The 13,755-nt window shown below is 42.7% G+C and overlaps 1 protein-coding gene across 16 annotated transcripts in view; it reads right to left on the bottom strand.

The window, feature by feature from the left end:
- Nucleotides 1-13,755, bottom strand: part of mef2d (myocyte enhancer factor 2d) — a 116,214-nt gene that overhangs the window by 6,934 nt on the left and 95,525 nt on the right. For 3 of the 16 annotated variants that reach the window (XM_074652932.1, XM_074652934.1, XM_074652933.1), the window contains exons 8-12: nt 13,351-13,380; nt 9,917-10,034; nt 9,348-9,528; nt 7,085-7,153; nt 2,378-2,428 (exon numbers count right to left, since the gene is read on the bottom strand). In XM_074652932.1, the coding sequence (XP_074509033.1) occupies nt 2,378-2,428; nt 7,085-7,153; nt 9,348-9,528; nt 9,917-10,034; nt 13,351-13,380 (449 nt within the window). The remainder of the gene's footprint in view (nt 1-2,377; nt 2,429-7,084; nt 7,154-9,347; nt 9,529-9,916; nt 10,035-13,350; nt 13,381-13,755) is intronic. The other 13 variants (XM_074652936.1, XM_074652938.1, XM_074652937.1 and 10 more) reach the window with 8 other exon arrangements.

The following is a 13,755-nucleotide window of genomic DNA, read 5'->3' as shown; positions in this document are numbered from 1 at the left end:
TCTGCATCAGGACCACCAGTGAGTCAGCACAGTGACCTCATTGAAATTAATGAGTGGGCATCTTTTTTTCTATGGAGTGCTGTTGCCTGTCTGACATGGACTTAATCAGACACCAACAGTTTCTAGACTGAGGTGGACCGACGGGCTACTTTTAATGAAAAAGTTCAAATCACCAAAGTCTGCTGCTAACATCTCACTGAATATTGTTACACTGGCGTCCGTAATATGTTCATGTAAGTTTTGATAATATGATCATGGTCTGAGGGAGAACACACTCCGGCATTTCATTAAGCCGCTTTTAACATGATTTCTGTGCAAGTTCCTAAAGATGCTCGGGACAAAGTCATGTGCCAAAAGGCTTACGTTTGCATCAGCGTCGGTGCTTCTACCTGCCACGACTCTTTGATCAGCCCCTCCACCCTCACACCCAGCCTTCACCTCCTCCTCCTCCTGCTCTGCTGGCTGGAGGCTGAGTCGAACCTGTCACCGCGGCTGACACCGGCTGTTGACGCTGCACTGTGGCTCGCTCCTTTGACGGTGTCGACAGGATTTTTCGGATCGTGCTCGTTTTCTCTCTCTCTCTCCCCCAGCTTGACACGGTCGATCTGCATTTGAAGCTCCCAATTACTGCGTTTCGCCCCTCGGGTGTGTTCTAATATGTCATATCATGAGCCATCTGCAGCACTGTATCTCTAATATTCCCTCAATTACTGGCAGACTGAGAGGGGAATTTAAGATAGCACTCCTCCAGGCGATCTGGGTCTGCGGCACTCAAATGTGCTCGCTGTCTTGCTCCAATTCTGACACACACGCACTTAAACTCATGCACTCTTGCTGTCTTACATACAAATGCTCCTTCCCTCCTGTACTTTCACACACACACACACACAAATCCCTCGGCGGCAGAGAGGCTCACTCCGTCTCTCGCCGTGCCCACTTCATCAAACCTGCGCGTCTAGGCTCAGGCCGGCGCAGGTAGATGGATGGCGGTGCCACGGGGGCGCCGTTGCTATGGCGAGAAAACGGCAGAGTCAGCGGGCCGGTGACAGTGATGAAGGCGAGAGCGGCAGGCTACCCCCGAGCGCTAACAACACAACGAGCACAGCCAGAAGCAGACACTTGGTTACAGTGCAGTGTGATGAGATACAGCCGCGTTTCCCAAAATGCTCTGCTTCTCTGAGGACCAACAAGCTGCTCAATAACTCTTCAATTAAATTCAAATCAGACAGATTTACTGAAGTAGTCATTTCCAGTGTGCAGTACATAATTAACAGTTTTCTTACTGAGTTTGACAAATGACAGTCGGTGCTGTTTGCAGTTAAGACTGGAATTAGTTGTATCTTTGCATATTAAAAGGGACACTACATTAATTCTACTTGTGGTTAGTACTTCAGCCTGTGAAAACTGCTGTATGTATAACAGAAAGCCAAAAATTACAAACTGGGGTATAAAGTTAAAGAAATATTTACCAGGCGGAGAGGGTCTAATGAAAAGATGCCATGGTTGCATCATGAGGGACTAAAAGTTAAGATATCTCAGCCTCTTCTCCTTCGACTTTGACAATCCTTTATCATTAAAAGTCCCCCAACTTTATGGAACTGTTATACTAAATGGCTGGAGTACTTTTAATTGTGCTTTTTTCCCCTTTTGTTCCTCGCTAAAACATCCAGATTTTCTCAAATACAACATCATTTAGCATATTTGCTTAAAGTGTCAGTGTGTAACATTTCCAGGGATTTATTAGCAGAAATGGAATATACTATTCATAACTATGATTTTATCAGTGTATAATGATCTGAAACTAAGAATTGTTGTGTTTTCGTTAAGGCGGTGTATTGGCAAGAATCTGGCGATACGATACGTATCATAATACAGGAGTTACATTTCAATATATTGCAATACTCTAAGCAAAGCAATATATTGCAATTTTTAAAAACTAATTTTAGGAAAACTTTCATAGTATAAAGAAAAAAGGGAGGAGTGAGCAGAGGGGTATTCAGTTGGTTGCAATCTGCAAACACACCACTAGGTGCTGCCAAATCCTCCACACTGTCCCTTTAATGCTGTGATACATTTGTACTTTCAGTCATAAAGTTCTCAACAACTTATTTAGTTATGTTCCATCTTTTAATTTACTCCTAATCAAATTTTGATTTGTTGTATACTACTACTAATTGCTTCTGTCTGATTGCCCCTATAAGAATCATTCATGATTCATCCTGCTTTAATCTGTTTACATAGTGAACATCTCTTGATTTCAGTAGCAAACTTTGCAGTTCAACTTTTTTGAAACTGTGCTGAGGTTCCTCTGTGCAGCAGATATTTTGGGAAAGCAGCGTGCTGTAGCTGTGTGGCTGAAGTGTAGAGAGTACAGTACCAGCAGAGGCCGTCCTCCCTGCCAAAGAGCAAGTTGGACTGAGAGGCCAAGCTGTGGTGGAAAAAGAGACAAGCAAGTTTAAAAAAGCTACAACAGCAGGGAAACAGTGGGACGGAGGCCAGTCATGGTCAGCCCAGACATGGTCACTACAAAAAAAACAAAAAAAGAATTAATAAGACAGCTGCTTCAGTCACACTGACATGTTGTTAGAGAGCTGGTAGGGCAGGAAGTGTTAAAGCCTGTGCTGACACAAATTTGATAGTCGTCCACACGCAATGCATTCTTACAGTCAGCTCCAATAAAGTTGAAATCATTGGCTTTTTCTTAAGATGGAGATCAGGCCAATGGGTATCCTCAGTGCAGACTTTAAAAGGAACATAACGCACATTCTCAAACAGGCTGTTAGAAACACCGTTGCTCCTGTTTGACTGGGGAATTCAAGATAAAATTATGCATACTTTGCAATATTTGCCATATATACCATGACAGCCATTATTGGACATATACTGCTAATCCAGTTTTTCCCATTTTTTCCCCCTCTGAGCCTTTATTTCTTGTCGTCTTTTATTTGAGAATATGGTATGCAGTAATCATTTGTTTGTAAGAATCCAACATGTTGGGACCATCTGATGTCAGAAATCATCTTGATACGGGTAAGTAGATATTTTTAATACCCAGCTGCATGCAAAGTCTGATATTTTGCTTTTTAATGTGGGGCAAAGTAACCATCCTATACTGTAATGACTATACAGACTATATGTTTGGTGCTAAATAAAACTATTATCTTGTGCCTAATGAAGCCGCAGCTGGTTTTCACACCGTGGTTTCTAATCTGTAGTCTGGGAAAACACTGATTCCTCTGGGGAGGTTTAACTGAACAGCCTCTGATAGCATGTGTGCATTGTGCCCTGCCGACAAACAGCGTGTCCTGTAAGCAATTTAGCAATGTGTGCACTGTCTGCAAGTGTTTTTTTTTTCTTCTCTCTTAAACCACAGCTGAGAAAGGGAGGGGAGAGACGGGATGAGAGAGACAGACAAAATGTGTTTTTGTGGGCGAAAAATGAGAACAAGGTGAGAAGAGCACTACAGGCAGAAACTTCAGCCACCATTTAAACATTTTATCCACTCTGTTTGCTCCACACTAGATAGATTCCTAGAGACGTACATGGATGCATCAAAATGGACAAAACAACAATGATGCAGTAGCAGACAACGTCCCTAGAACTTGGTTTGTTTATTTCCTGCTAAAGTGTCCCAAATGGTGGCCCCGTCTGCTGATAACACATCGACTCAGCGAGGAAACAAACAACAAATGGCATCCGGAGAGCAATTCTATATAAACAGGCAAACAAGCCGAAAGCGAGGCTCTGCGGGGAGGTGGTTTAGGTGGCAGCCGTGACATTAACATTTAGATTGGGGAGTGAGGGGGAAAGACGAGAGTCAACAGGTGTACGCCAAATTAAGCCGAGTCTGACAAAAGAGCAGGAAATAAGCGGAAAGTAGCGGAAGAGGAATGATTAAAAAAGGGGGATGGGAGAGGGTGAGATGACAGAAATCATTTCCTCGTGGAGCCCGTGGTGAGTTAAAGTGGGGACGACAGCGAAGGCGAAGCTCACAGCCAAACCGCCATTCAGTGTTTGATTGGAAGAGCCTGTTTGCTCGCTGTGAGGCCGCGCTGTGATGAAATCAAAAAACAAGCCGGAGCAGTCTGGGCTGCAGAAGTGCCCACGTCTGCCCATGCTGTCCTAGGACGGCATGATTTTTCCGTTCTGCCGAGAGAACAGTTTGGTGTGCTGGGAAAGCTTCCCACATTTCTGTGGTGCTCGCTTGTTTTCAGTGACAGAGATTCTGTCGTTCTGATCCCACACACAGCACAGTAAACCTGCCTGGTGTTCATTCTGCTGTCAAACCTGAGAGCGGATCAAATTAAAGTCCTGCTTATTCAGTAAAATCAGGATTGTTGTTCCCAATGTCTTAAAGAATGCCAAGGCTATTTTAGGGCACGGCAGATACACTGAATGCAATCTTATAATACGTATAACTACGGCTGCAACTAACCTGTTTTTCCATCATTGGAATAAGTGACAGTTCACACCAAAATCAATTCATATTACATGTAGTGCTATTTATCAATGTAGATTGTTTTGGTGTGAGTTGCAGAGTGTTGGAGATATCGTCTGTAGAGATGTCTGCCTTTTCTGTAATATAGTGGAAGTAGATGGCACTTGGCTTGTGGTGCTCAAAGCGCCAAAAAAAATACATTAAAAAACTCAACAGCAATATCTCCTGCCAGAAATTATGACCCGGTTACTCAAGATAATCCACAGACCTTGTTGTGAGCAACAACTATTTTCTACTGTATCACTGCGTAGAAGGAAGCGTGCATCTCCTCATGGATGAGAGGCTCGTGTTTAGAGTTTATAGAGAGGAAAAAAAATAAAACAATAGTCAATGACTAGAGACAGGTATTTTTTTGATCCAGTTTTAATCACGCCATGAATCACATATATGATGTTTGTCGATTTAAAAACATAATTTTGCACGTCAAGAAAGTTTGTTGTAAAACTATTGAAGTATAAGACTGTGAAAATACGCAATTAGAAAGACGACACACCCAAAAGTTGCGTAAGTGACGTCTCTCTCTGAAGCTACGATGCCTGTGTGTTTCGTTCTGGGATGTACTCACACCAGCAACAGGTCTGATCGTTCTTTCGCTTCCCGGCTGATAAAAAGACCTGGAGTCGCTGGATAAAACACATCAGGTAAGATAACGTTTGTGCATGGAACATAGCTAAGTTAGCTAGTTAGCTAGTGTTGGTGACGAATATTGTGCGAGACGAGAGACGTAGTTCACTGAGCGGTTTCACACAGAACTAAATGATACTATGACAAACTGAGACTTTTTTGATTTTCAAAATTCTGTTTCAAATTGACAAACATCATGTGTAATTCATAGCACAATTCAAATTGTATGAAAAAAATATTTGTCTCTCGCCGTTGACTACCGTACATATTTTTTCTTATATTATCCATGAGTAGATGCACGCTTCCTTCTACACGGTGATATGGTAGAATATAGTTCCTACATGAAAATGCACCAAGGTCTGTGGATTATCTTGAATAACTGGGTCATTTTTTCTGGAAAGAGACATAATGTATTTTGCAGAATACCATCTCGTTCCATTTCATTGGAAAGAAGGCGACATCTCTATGGCCGATATCTTCAACACTTGACAACTCACACCAAAACAATCTAGACCGATAAATAGCACTACAGGTAACAGATAAAATATGTATTTGTGATTTTTTGGTGAACTGTCCCTTTAATTAACAGATTATTTTCTCGATTACGTTTTTGGTCAATGGAATAGCAAAAAGCAAAAGTGCTGCACATGTTCACAAAGCCCATGGCGAGTCTTAAGTTTAAAGATTTGTTTTCCTCAGTACCTTATATGAAAACGGCTCTTTATTGCCCCCAGTAGAGAAACAGTAGTTGGGTTGTTTCGGCTAATAATCCTCAGGCAAAGAAGTGAGTGCTGGCTGCTTCTTCAGATTCTCCGAGCGGTTTACCGGATCTGTTTGCTCAACGATTTCATACAATCTGGACATCCATTTGTTAACATTTACAAGGCGATATAAAGAGCTCTGCTGTGTACATGTGCTGCTGGTGAGTGTTAACTTTATACTGTTTTTTCAAAGCTGCTCAACCCCCCGGAGTCGCAGCTGCTGTATACAATAACAAACAACCTATTATCATATTTTCATGGACAATTTTCAGCTTGTCAGACGGAGAAACAAATAACACTCTCACTGCTGACAGCTCGCATTATTTCAAGTGTCTTTTTTAACACGTTTCTGTTATATTTAATTTTCTTTTTTTTTGTGATGGAGATTCTGAGCAGCTGCACTGACTCTTAAATTAACTTTATGTAAAGATATATTTGTCGCTGAGATTGTTCTAAAGAGAAGGTTATCAGCAATAGGAGGGCTGACAAATGTTAAATGCTTATTTCAGTGTGTATAGCTACCAACTATTGCCATAATTAGAGCAGACCCAAGAGTGTTAACTGGTTATCAAACTCCATACTGGAATCCATTTAACTTTATCTATCTAAATAACTGGCTCTGACAGCTAAGCTATGTCTAAATTATTCTTTTTAGTCGTGCTACTGTGTCTGAGGAATTGAAGTCTATGTCTGACTGTCAGCTGACAGCGACAGCTAAATGGCTGAACAGTAAAATTTTAATGCAGTAAGCATGTAAGTGGCGCACAGCTGTGCGCTGGGCCAGTGTTTGGTACTGAAAGCAGCACCCAGAGACTCCTTTCATTGGAGAAGCTAGCGAGGCACCGCTGCTGTCAAACTGCAGCGTCTCCCTCTTTGTGAATGACACTTCCAAAGCGCTTCAGATCTGAGCTTTAGGTGGCACGAAGACTCTTACAAGCACACTAGTAGACTGATAGTCTGGTGCTTTGACGGAACTGAAGGAGCGATGAAGTACAGACACAGCAAAGCAACAACAGGCATCACGTTCAACACACACATGGAAAGAAAAGAAGATTTTTGGTGTCATGTCTGTCGTGTAATTGCATCGATTCTGTAATTTCATTTCAGCTCATAGCTGCATGAGCCTGTGAGGAGTAGAATAACTTGACAGATAACAGGCATGGCAGAGCTGCGTCGCACTAGATGCTATCATGTCATTCACCTCAGGTTAGCAGCAAAATTGGAGATGCAGTTAACCATCTCTGCATTCTGTTTCTCTGCACCCCACATGCTGTGGAGAAAAAGGGGGGAGGGAGGACAAAACAAGAGGCAGTTACAAGCCGCTCCCCCATCCACAGGTTAGCCTAGCACAGCCACACTGGTCACACAAAGACTGAGCGCTATTAATGGCTAAACTGCTACGACACACGTGTGTCTGATGGCGCTCAGCCACGGCTAGATTTGGAGATCATTTGGAAACATTTAAACTTTTGGAGATGTGAGATTTTTTATTGAAGGCAGCTCCCACCTACCTGTAATGTGCTCACAGAGAGTAGGAACAATATTGTAAACACCTCATTGATAAGGTGTGAAGTAACATTATCACAAAAACACTGATAGGATAAAATAAAATAAAATAAAATAAAGACATTATACCAACAGAAAAGCTGCATTGATAAAAAGCAGTAAGGCTGACATATGACCCATCTTTCCAGCTGTGGTTGCAGCGCTTTTTCTTTTTTTTTTTACTTACTTCAAAGCTCATTTCCTTTTTCAGGAAATGTTTTCATTATTGCATCTGTTTCCTGTGTGTTATTGGCTGAATGTTCAGAGAAACTGTACAGACTTGACTTGAGGTGCCTCCAGTTTCCAGTGTAACGAGACAACCGGAATATAAAGGTTCAGCGAGTTTAGTTGAAATTATGTTTCAGAGGAGCAAAGAGCCAAGACTAGAGGAGGAACTCCAAGCACTTCAGAGATGTTTACTATAGTAACTTGTTAGGATCAACTCAGGCTACACTGAACGTTCATGGCCTTGCACAGCCACTCAAGTGTTTTCAGTTCTTCTCAATCTTAACAGTATTTTATCTAGGATGCTTTGGGAGCCAACATGCTGGTTATCTCACTTCTTTCCCAGAACAGGGTGGCTGCTGAGATGACCACGTCAACGTCCATCGTCATGTTGAGGAGAACAGTCTTATCTCCGTTTCCATGGTATTTTAAACATAACATGTAATACGTTTTGTAAGGATAAAATATTTGTTCAAGCTGAATTGGTTTGTCTAATGTTTATTTATTGTTCAATCTGCTGTGAACGCGAGCTCGTACTCTGTATTGAGAAAGGCCTGTAGTCCTGATGAGTAAGAGACTAACCAGCCAAAAGAACTGAAAACACCTGTGTGGATGGGACGTAGTCGCAGTAGCATGGGGCGAAAAATAAAAACCTACTATATCAAAAGTAGGGTTGGGGCTCATTCTGTTTTAATAATAGGGAATTTGACAAAGCTGGAGGTGCACTTTGGAGGTGCTCAGGTGGACTAGTGGGACCCTTAAGGGCGCTTTCACAAGCCATAGTCTGCTTGGCTAGTCCAAATCTAAGTGAAATTGATAAATTGATTGATTGACTTGCAAGTTCATCTATTTTGTCTAGAGAACTTCTATGCAGGGAATCGTGGACTTATGATCTGTTGCTGTTTTTTCCACTTTGACTCGTCACTGATCTGCTATGAGCACGAATTCCTTCTCCTCCTGTTTATCTCAAATGACGCATGTAACTATTTTTGTGGACTTTCACCTTAACCCGTTGTTTACCTTTGTCCATCTCAACAAATGCCCACGCAGGCAGCCTGTGTTTTGGTTTGCTTGGAAATGGCCTATCACGAGCGGTCTCAGAGGGGTTGTTTTGGTCCGTGCCGCGTACAATTACTGCGTTCACAACTGCCCAAACAAACCGCACCAGAGTTTGATTAAAACGGACTAAATGTTGGCTTGTGATAGCGCACTAAGATTACCTGCGTCCTGTTGGGCTTTTATTCTAAAACTGACATCACAGCCTCGCCATCATTTACCAGTTGGCCAAACAAGAAGAGCATTGCAGTAAAAACTTCTTCTTTTGAGGTAGCGAGCCAGTCCAGCTTTTAGAGTTTCAAATCCTGTGTGTCTGTGTGCCGGATAACACAGCTAGCAGCCTAGCCTCGCTACCAGGAGCTAAATCAGAGTGGGACTCCAGTGGGAGTCGGAGCTGAGGGGGGTGGGAGTATCTAGGTCACCACAAAGATGAATCAACCACAGCTGGGGTGATGCTACAGCTCCGTATGGGAGAGGTGCTTCAAGTGTTTTATGTCTACGTGTTCCAGCTGGTGTACTGAATCAGCTGACCTGCATGGCGCTGATAAAAAGTCTAGTGGTCGGATGTTTAACGGGAAAAGGTCAAAGGTCAGGAAATTGATCTAATTTATGAGTTGAATGAAGAAAAAGCAGCTTACACCAAGTTACTGAGCGACGCCAAGCTCAGCTGCTGGGACTGTTGCTGTTGTTGCTGCTGCTGCTGCTGTTGTTGCTGGGAGACTGCTGGTTGCTGTTGCCAGGCAGCCATGTTGCCAGGCACCAGCCCCGGTGGTGTGAACGTCTGGAGCGCTGTGAGATCTGCACTCGTCAGCTGATACTCTGAGATTAAGGGATGGAGGGAGGAAGAAAGAAAGAGAAAGAAGGTGGAGAGGAGGGGGTGAGGGGGATTGTTTTACATCATACAACTTTCTGGTGCATCAATATTAATCAGGGCTAATCCATATTAATGGAGACCTTTGAAGTGGAATCACTCCAGAAGCTCTCACACAATGAACAAAGTGAATATTCATAGTGGTTTGTGGCATCACACTGCGAGGTTTTCAAGTATTTCTATATGACACTTAAGATATTTTACGACATAATGACATACTGTATCTTTTACTTGGCTTGATGTTGCATCTTTTACATTTTTTTTTTATTCCGTCCTGGTGGACGTAGCGTTGCCTTTCCTGCCCTGATGTAAACAGACAGATTCAGATGGTCTTACCAGTGTTGTAGCCGGTCTGCATGCCGGAGAAGGGCGCTAGGAGACTGGGTGTTGCCACGGAGACCACTGGTGTGGTGAGCGACTGCGCCACCTGGGAGCCACCTAGCCGCTGAGCATTCTGGGAAGACATAGAGATGGAGGGAGGAGGTTGAACATTGAGAGACGGGAAGTGGAGGAGGTGATTACCGCTACAGAGGGATCTGGAGGTTCTTAGGAGGCCACATGGCAGTTCTATGGGGTCTCCAGCTAAATAAAGAGCAGTGTGATTTCATAAGAAATTAATGCGTTAATGCAAATTTGTTTTAACGCCACTTATTTTTTTAAGGAGGTTGTAGCTGGCTCAGTTTTAAAGCTAGAGTGAAGATACTGGCATCATATGAAACTAGAAAAACTTAAAGAATCCATTGGTACCAATCATGTCACACTAGGTTGTCTTGAAGGAAATTAAATAACGCCCCAAATGTATGCTACATTTTGGTGAGGAAAAACTGGCATGGCCATTTACAAAGGGGTACCTTGACCTCTGACCTCAAGATTTGTGAATGAAAATTGGTTCTATGGGTACCCACGAGTCTCCCCTTTACAGACATGCCCACTTTATGATAATCACATGCAGTTTGGGGCAAGTCATAGTCAAGTCAGCACACTGACACACTGACAGCTGTTGTTGCCTGTTGGGCTGCAGTTTGCCATGTTATGATTTGAGCATATTTTTTATGCTAAATGCATTATCTGTGAGAATTTCTGGACAATATTTGTCATTGTTTTGTGTTGTTAATTGATTTCCAGTAATAAATATATACATACATTTGCATAAAGCAAGCATATTTGCCCACTCCCATGTTGATAAGAGTATTAAATACTTCACAAATCTCCCTTCAAGGTACATTTTGAACAGATAAGAAATGCGCGATTAATCACAACTAACTATGGACAATCATGTGATTAATCACGATTAAATATTTGAATTGATTGACAGCCCTAATAAAAACAAATCCAATGGAAGGAATCCTTTCATAATTATCTGCATCTCCTCTGTGTACAGTTTTCCAATGACATTCTGGCACTGGTGAGATTATATGTGAAACATTTTGGTATCAAAATGATAATGAATTCTGGTTTAAAGATTTGAAAAGTTGAATTGTGGGAATAATCTGATGAAAGCTGCTGAAACATTAACAACCAAACTCTTTCTGTCTTGGATCTTTTGAATCTAGTGTTGCGGCTCCCTGTCGTGAGAAAACCTGGTTCTGTTTCACAACGAATGGCGTCTTTTTCTCCTTATATGGGCTGAGTGTAGAAGTTCATGGCACATGACTTCATCCATTTTCAACAGCAATGATTATAATGGTTAGCATGTGCTTTCCACTGTACAGCAGAGTGGATGCAGAGACTTTGTTATGTGACTGAGAACAATTTAATTACGCTGTTACTACTGAAATATTTCACTACAAACACAGCTTGTTCTTCTTCTAGTTGAAATAAAAATGCATTATCCTGTGATTTAATTGTACCCTCAGCTTTACGAAGCCAAAGTGCAGCGACTCTAATCAACTTTCAGCCCTTAGTTGTCCTGCCACATTTGAAGTTTTATTGGCAGGCTAAATAAAGAATAATATTCGAAAACAAATCCACCAGAGCGGCAATAACTAAAGACTGACATAATGAGCCGTTACATCACTCCGCGTTGCCTGTGCAGGGCAGTGGAAGATGTTTTATGCATCGTGCCACAGTCAGAAGCGCTTCTGCTCCCTGTTAGAGAAAATCCAAGCACCTCAGTTCTCTCTGAGGTGTTTTAACTTTTCGGTGACACTTTAACATCTGCGTGCAAGATGAGAAGTGTCTCGCATCTCGAGGCGGCGTTGGCACGGCAACGCTGTCGCCAGGGCCTGGGGCGCTTGTGTTATGTGGCGTCACGGTGGAAGGTGTTATGAGAGGCAGCGCTGTGCTGGAGAATCATGCTGACAGGAACGCATGCATTGACAAGGCAGAGGAGGGATGAGCGGGGATGAGTGTGTTTCTATTGAAAACCTGTGTGTGTAAACGTGTGCAGAACGGTATGCGAGGAATGAATATACAATATGAGGTGTTTGTTTTGAGGCGTGCGTGTGTGTATTTATGCAGAGAAATATGCATGAACACATGTCAGCATGCACGTGTGTGAAGGGGTCAGCGTGGCGGTCTCCCAACATGTCCGTCTGTGTTCCAGGTTGGAGACTTTGTGATCCGTCTTCACTCTGATCCCCAGAGCGTCGACACTCGGATGAAACCAAACATGCACATGCTGAGCAGCTTCCACACACAGCAGAGAGTCAGCTGGTCGCTCCGGTTCCCTCAATATTCCCCCTATAGACTGTTTGTGCTGCACAAATGTCACTTTAAGCTCTATTGTACTGGCACAATACAAACGCACACAGGTTTTATCACTTTGCCTTTTTTAGAAAATAATTTCTGGAATGTTTTTTATGTCACAAAATACAACATTTTTACGTGTAGTTTTCTGGCTCTTCAATCAGGGTTTTATGGCTGATTCCCACTAAAGCCATTCATGTATACAATTTATGGTACTAAGAGTTGTATTTTAAGTAAGTAAGAAAGTCATCATTTGAAATTTTGGGACATATGCTAATTTGCTTTCTTGCCGAGAGTTCGCCGAGAAGATCGGTATCACTCACGTCTGTACACTAAGCATGATGCTAGTTCCAGCCAAGAAATAGTTTGGCACATTTTTACACTTCGGCTCTTGTGCAGATTAAACAAACGAGAGACAATGTGTTAATTAGAGAGCTCTGTTTTCAGGCTTTAAAAAATCTAGCCCGTGACGGGAGACTTTGGCCAATCACAGGTCATTTCACTGAGAGAGAGAGCGTTCCTATTGGCTGTTCATTCAACGGAGGCAGCTGTTAATCACTCGCGAACTCCGATAGTGTTTTTCTGCATAATTGAGACCAAGTGCTTTCAATGAAGCGGGATTCAATATGCAAGGAGCTTCCTGTCTTATTATTCTGTATTGTTCTGGGATTTTACCAAGTAGAAACTTCTTTGAAGTTCAGTCAAGTTGTTTTGGAGTCAAGTGTCAAGCAAGTGAAATCTCACAGCAGTTAAGTCCAAGTCAAGTCTCAAGTCCTCGTGTTCGTGACTTCACTCAAGTCTACAGCTGCGATGGGACTCTAAGTGAACCCTGAACGCTACAGTCCGAATCCTCCAGGAACCAGAGCCACCAGCTGATTGGTCCACCGTATGTCCGCTGCTCCGAGTTCACCGGGTGCTCTGACGCTCTAACTGCTCGTTTCTTCTACTCTCGTCATAGCACCGGTACCAATGAGTCAACCCTGATGGGATGCGTTCGCCGGGGGTGTCACACTCATGCTCAGTGAGATCACACAGAGTTCGACACCACATCCATGAGGCTAGAAGTCTAGAAGTCTATTCACCTCACTCACCAACTCCAGCTCTTCCTCTGTCTGCACGGCGGGCGGAGGAGGAGGAGGGGGGTAAAAAACAGATGACGGTTACGTGTCTGCAACAACTAACTGCAGTAGTAAAATATGAACATCTCTATGATCTTCTAGTTAAGAGGTGTGGCTAACAGTTATGTTTAGTGATACTTTGACACTGAGGTTACTGAAAATAGGGCCTCTAGTTTTCAAGCAGTATTGCACAGTCGACTCTAAAGTTTAACTCCTCGAATATAAAGTCAAAATGCAGCCAAACAGATCGATGGCTGACTGAAAGAGAACGACTGGATCCAGATGTTGAATTGCACAACAGAAAGGAGTTATATCCACATTTCTACAACATAGAATAAATATTAAATGTTCTTCCAAGTGCCAAGTATA

Source organism: Sebastes fasciatus, chromosome 12 (assembly GCF_043250625.1).
Source record: "Sebastes fasciatus isolate fSebFas1 chromosome 12, fSebFas1.pri, whole genome shotgun sequence".
NCBI lineage: Eukaryota > Metazoa > Chordata > Actinopteri > Perciformes > Sebastidae > Sebastes > Sebastes fasciatus.
Note: the sequence above shows the minus strand (reverse complement) of the source record. Positions and strands in the feature narration are given on the sequence as shown.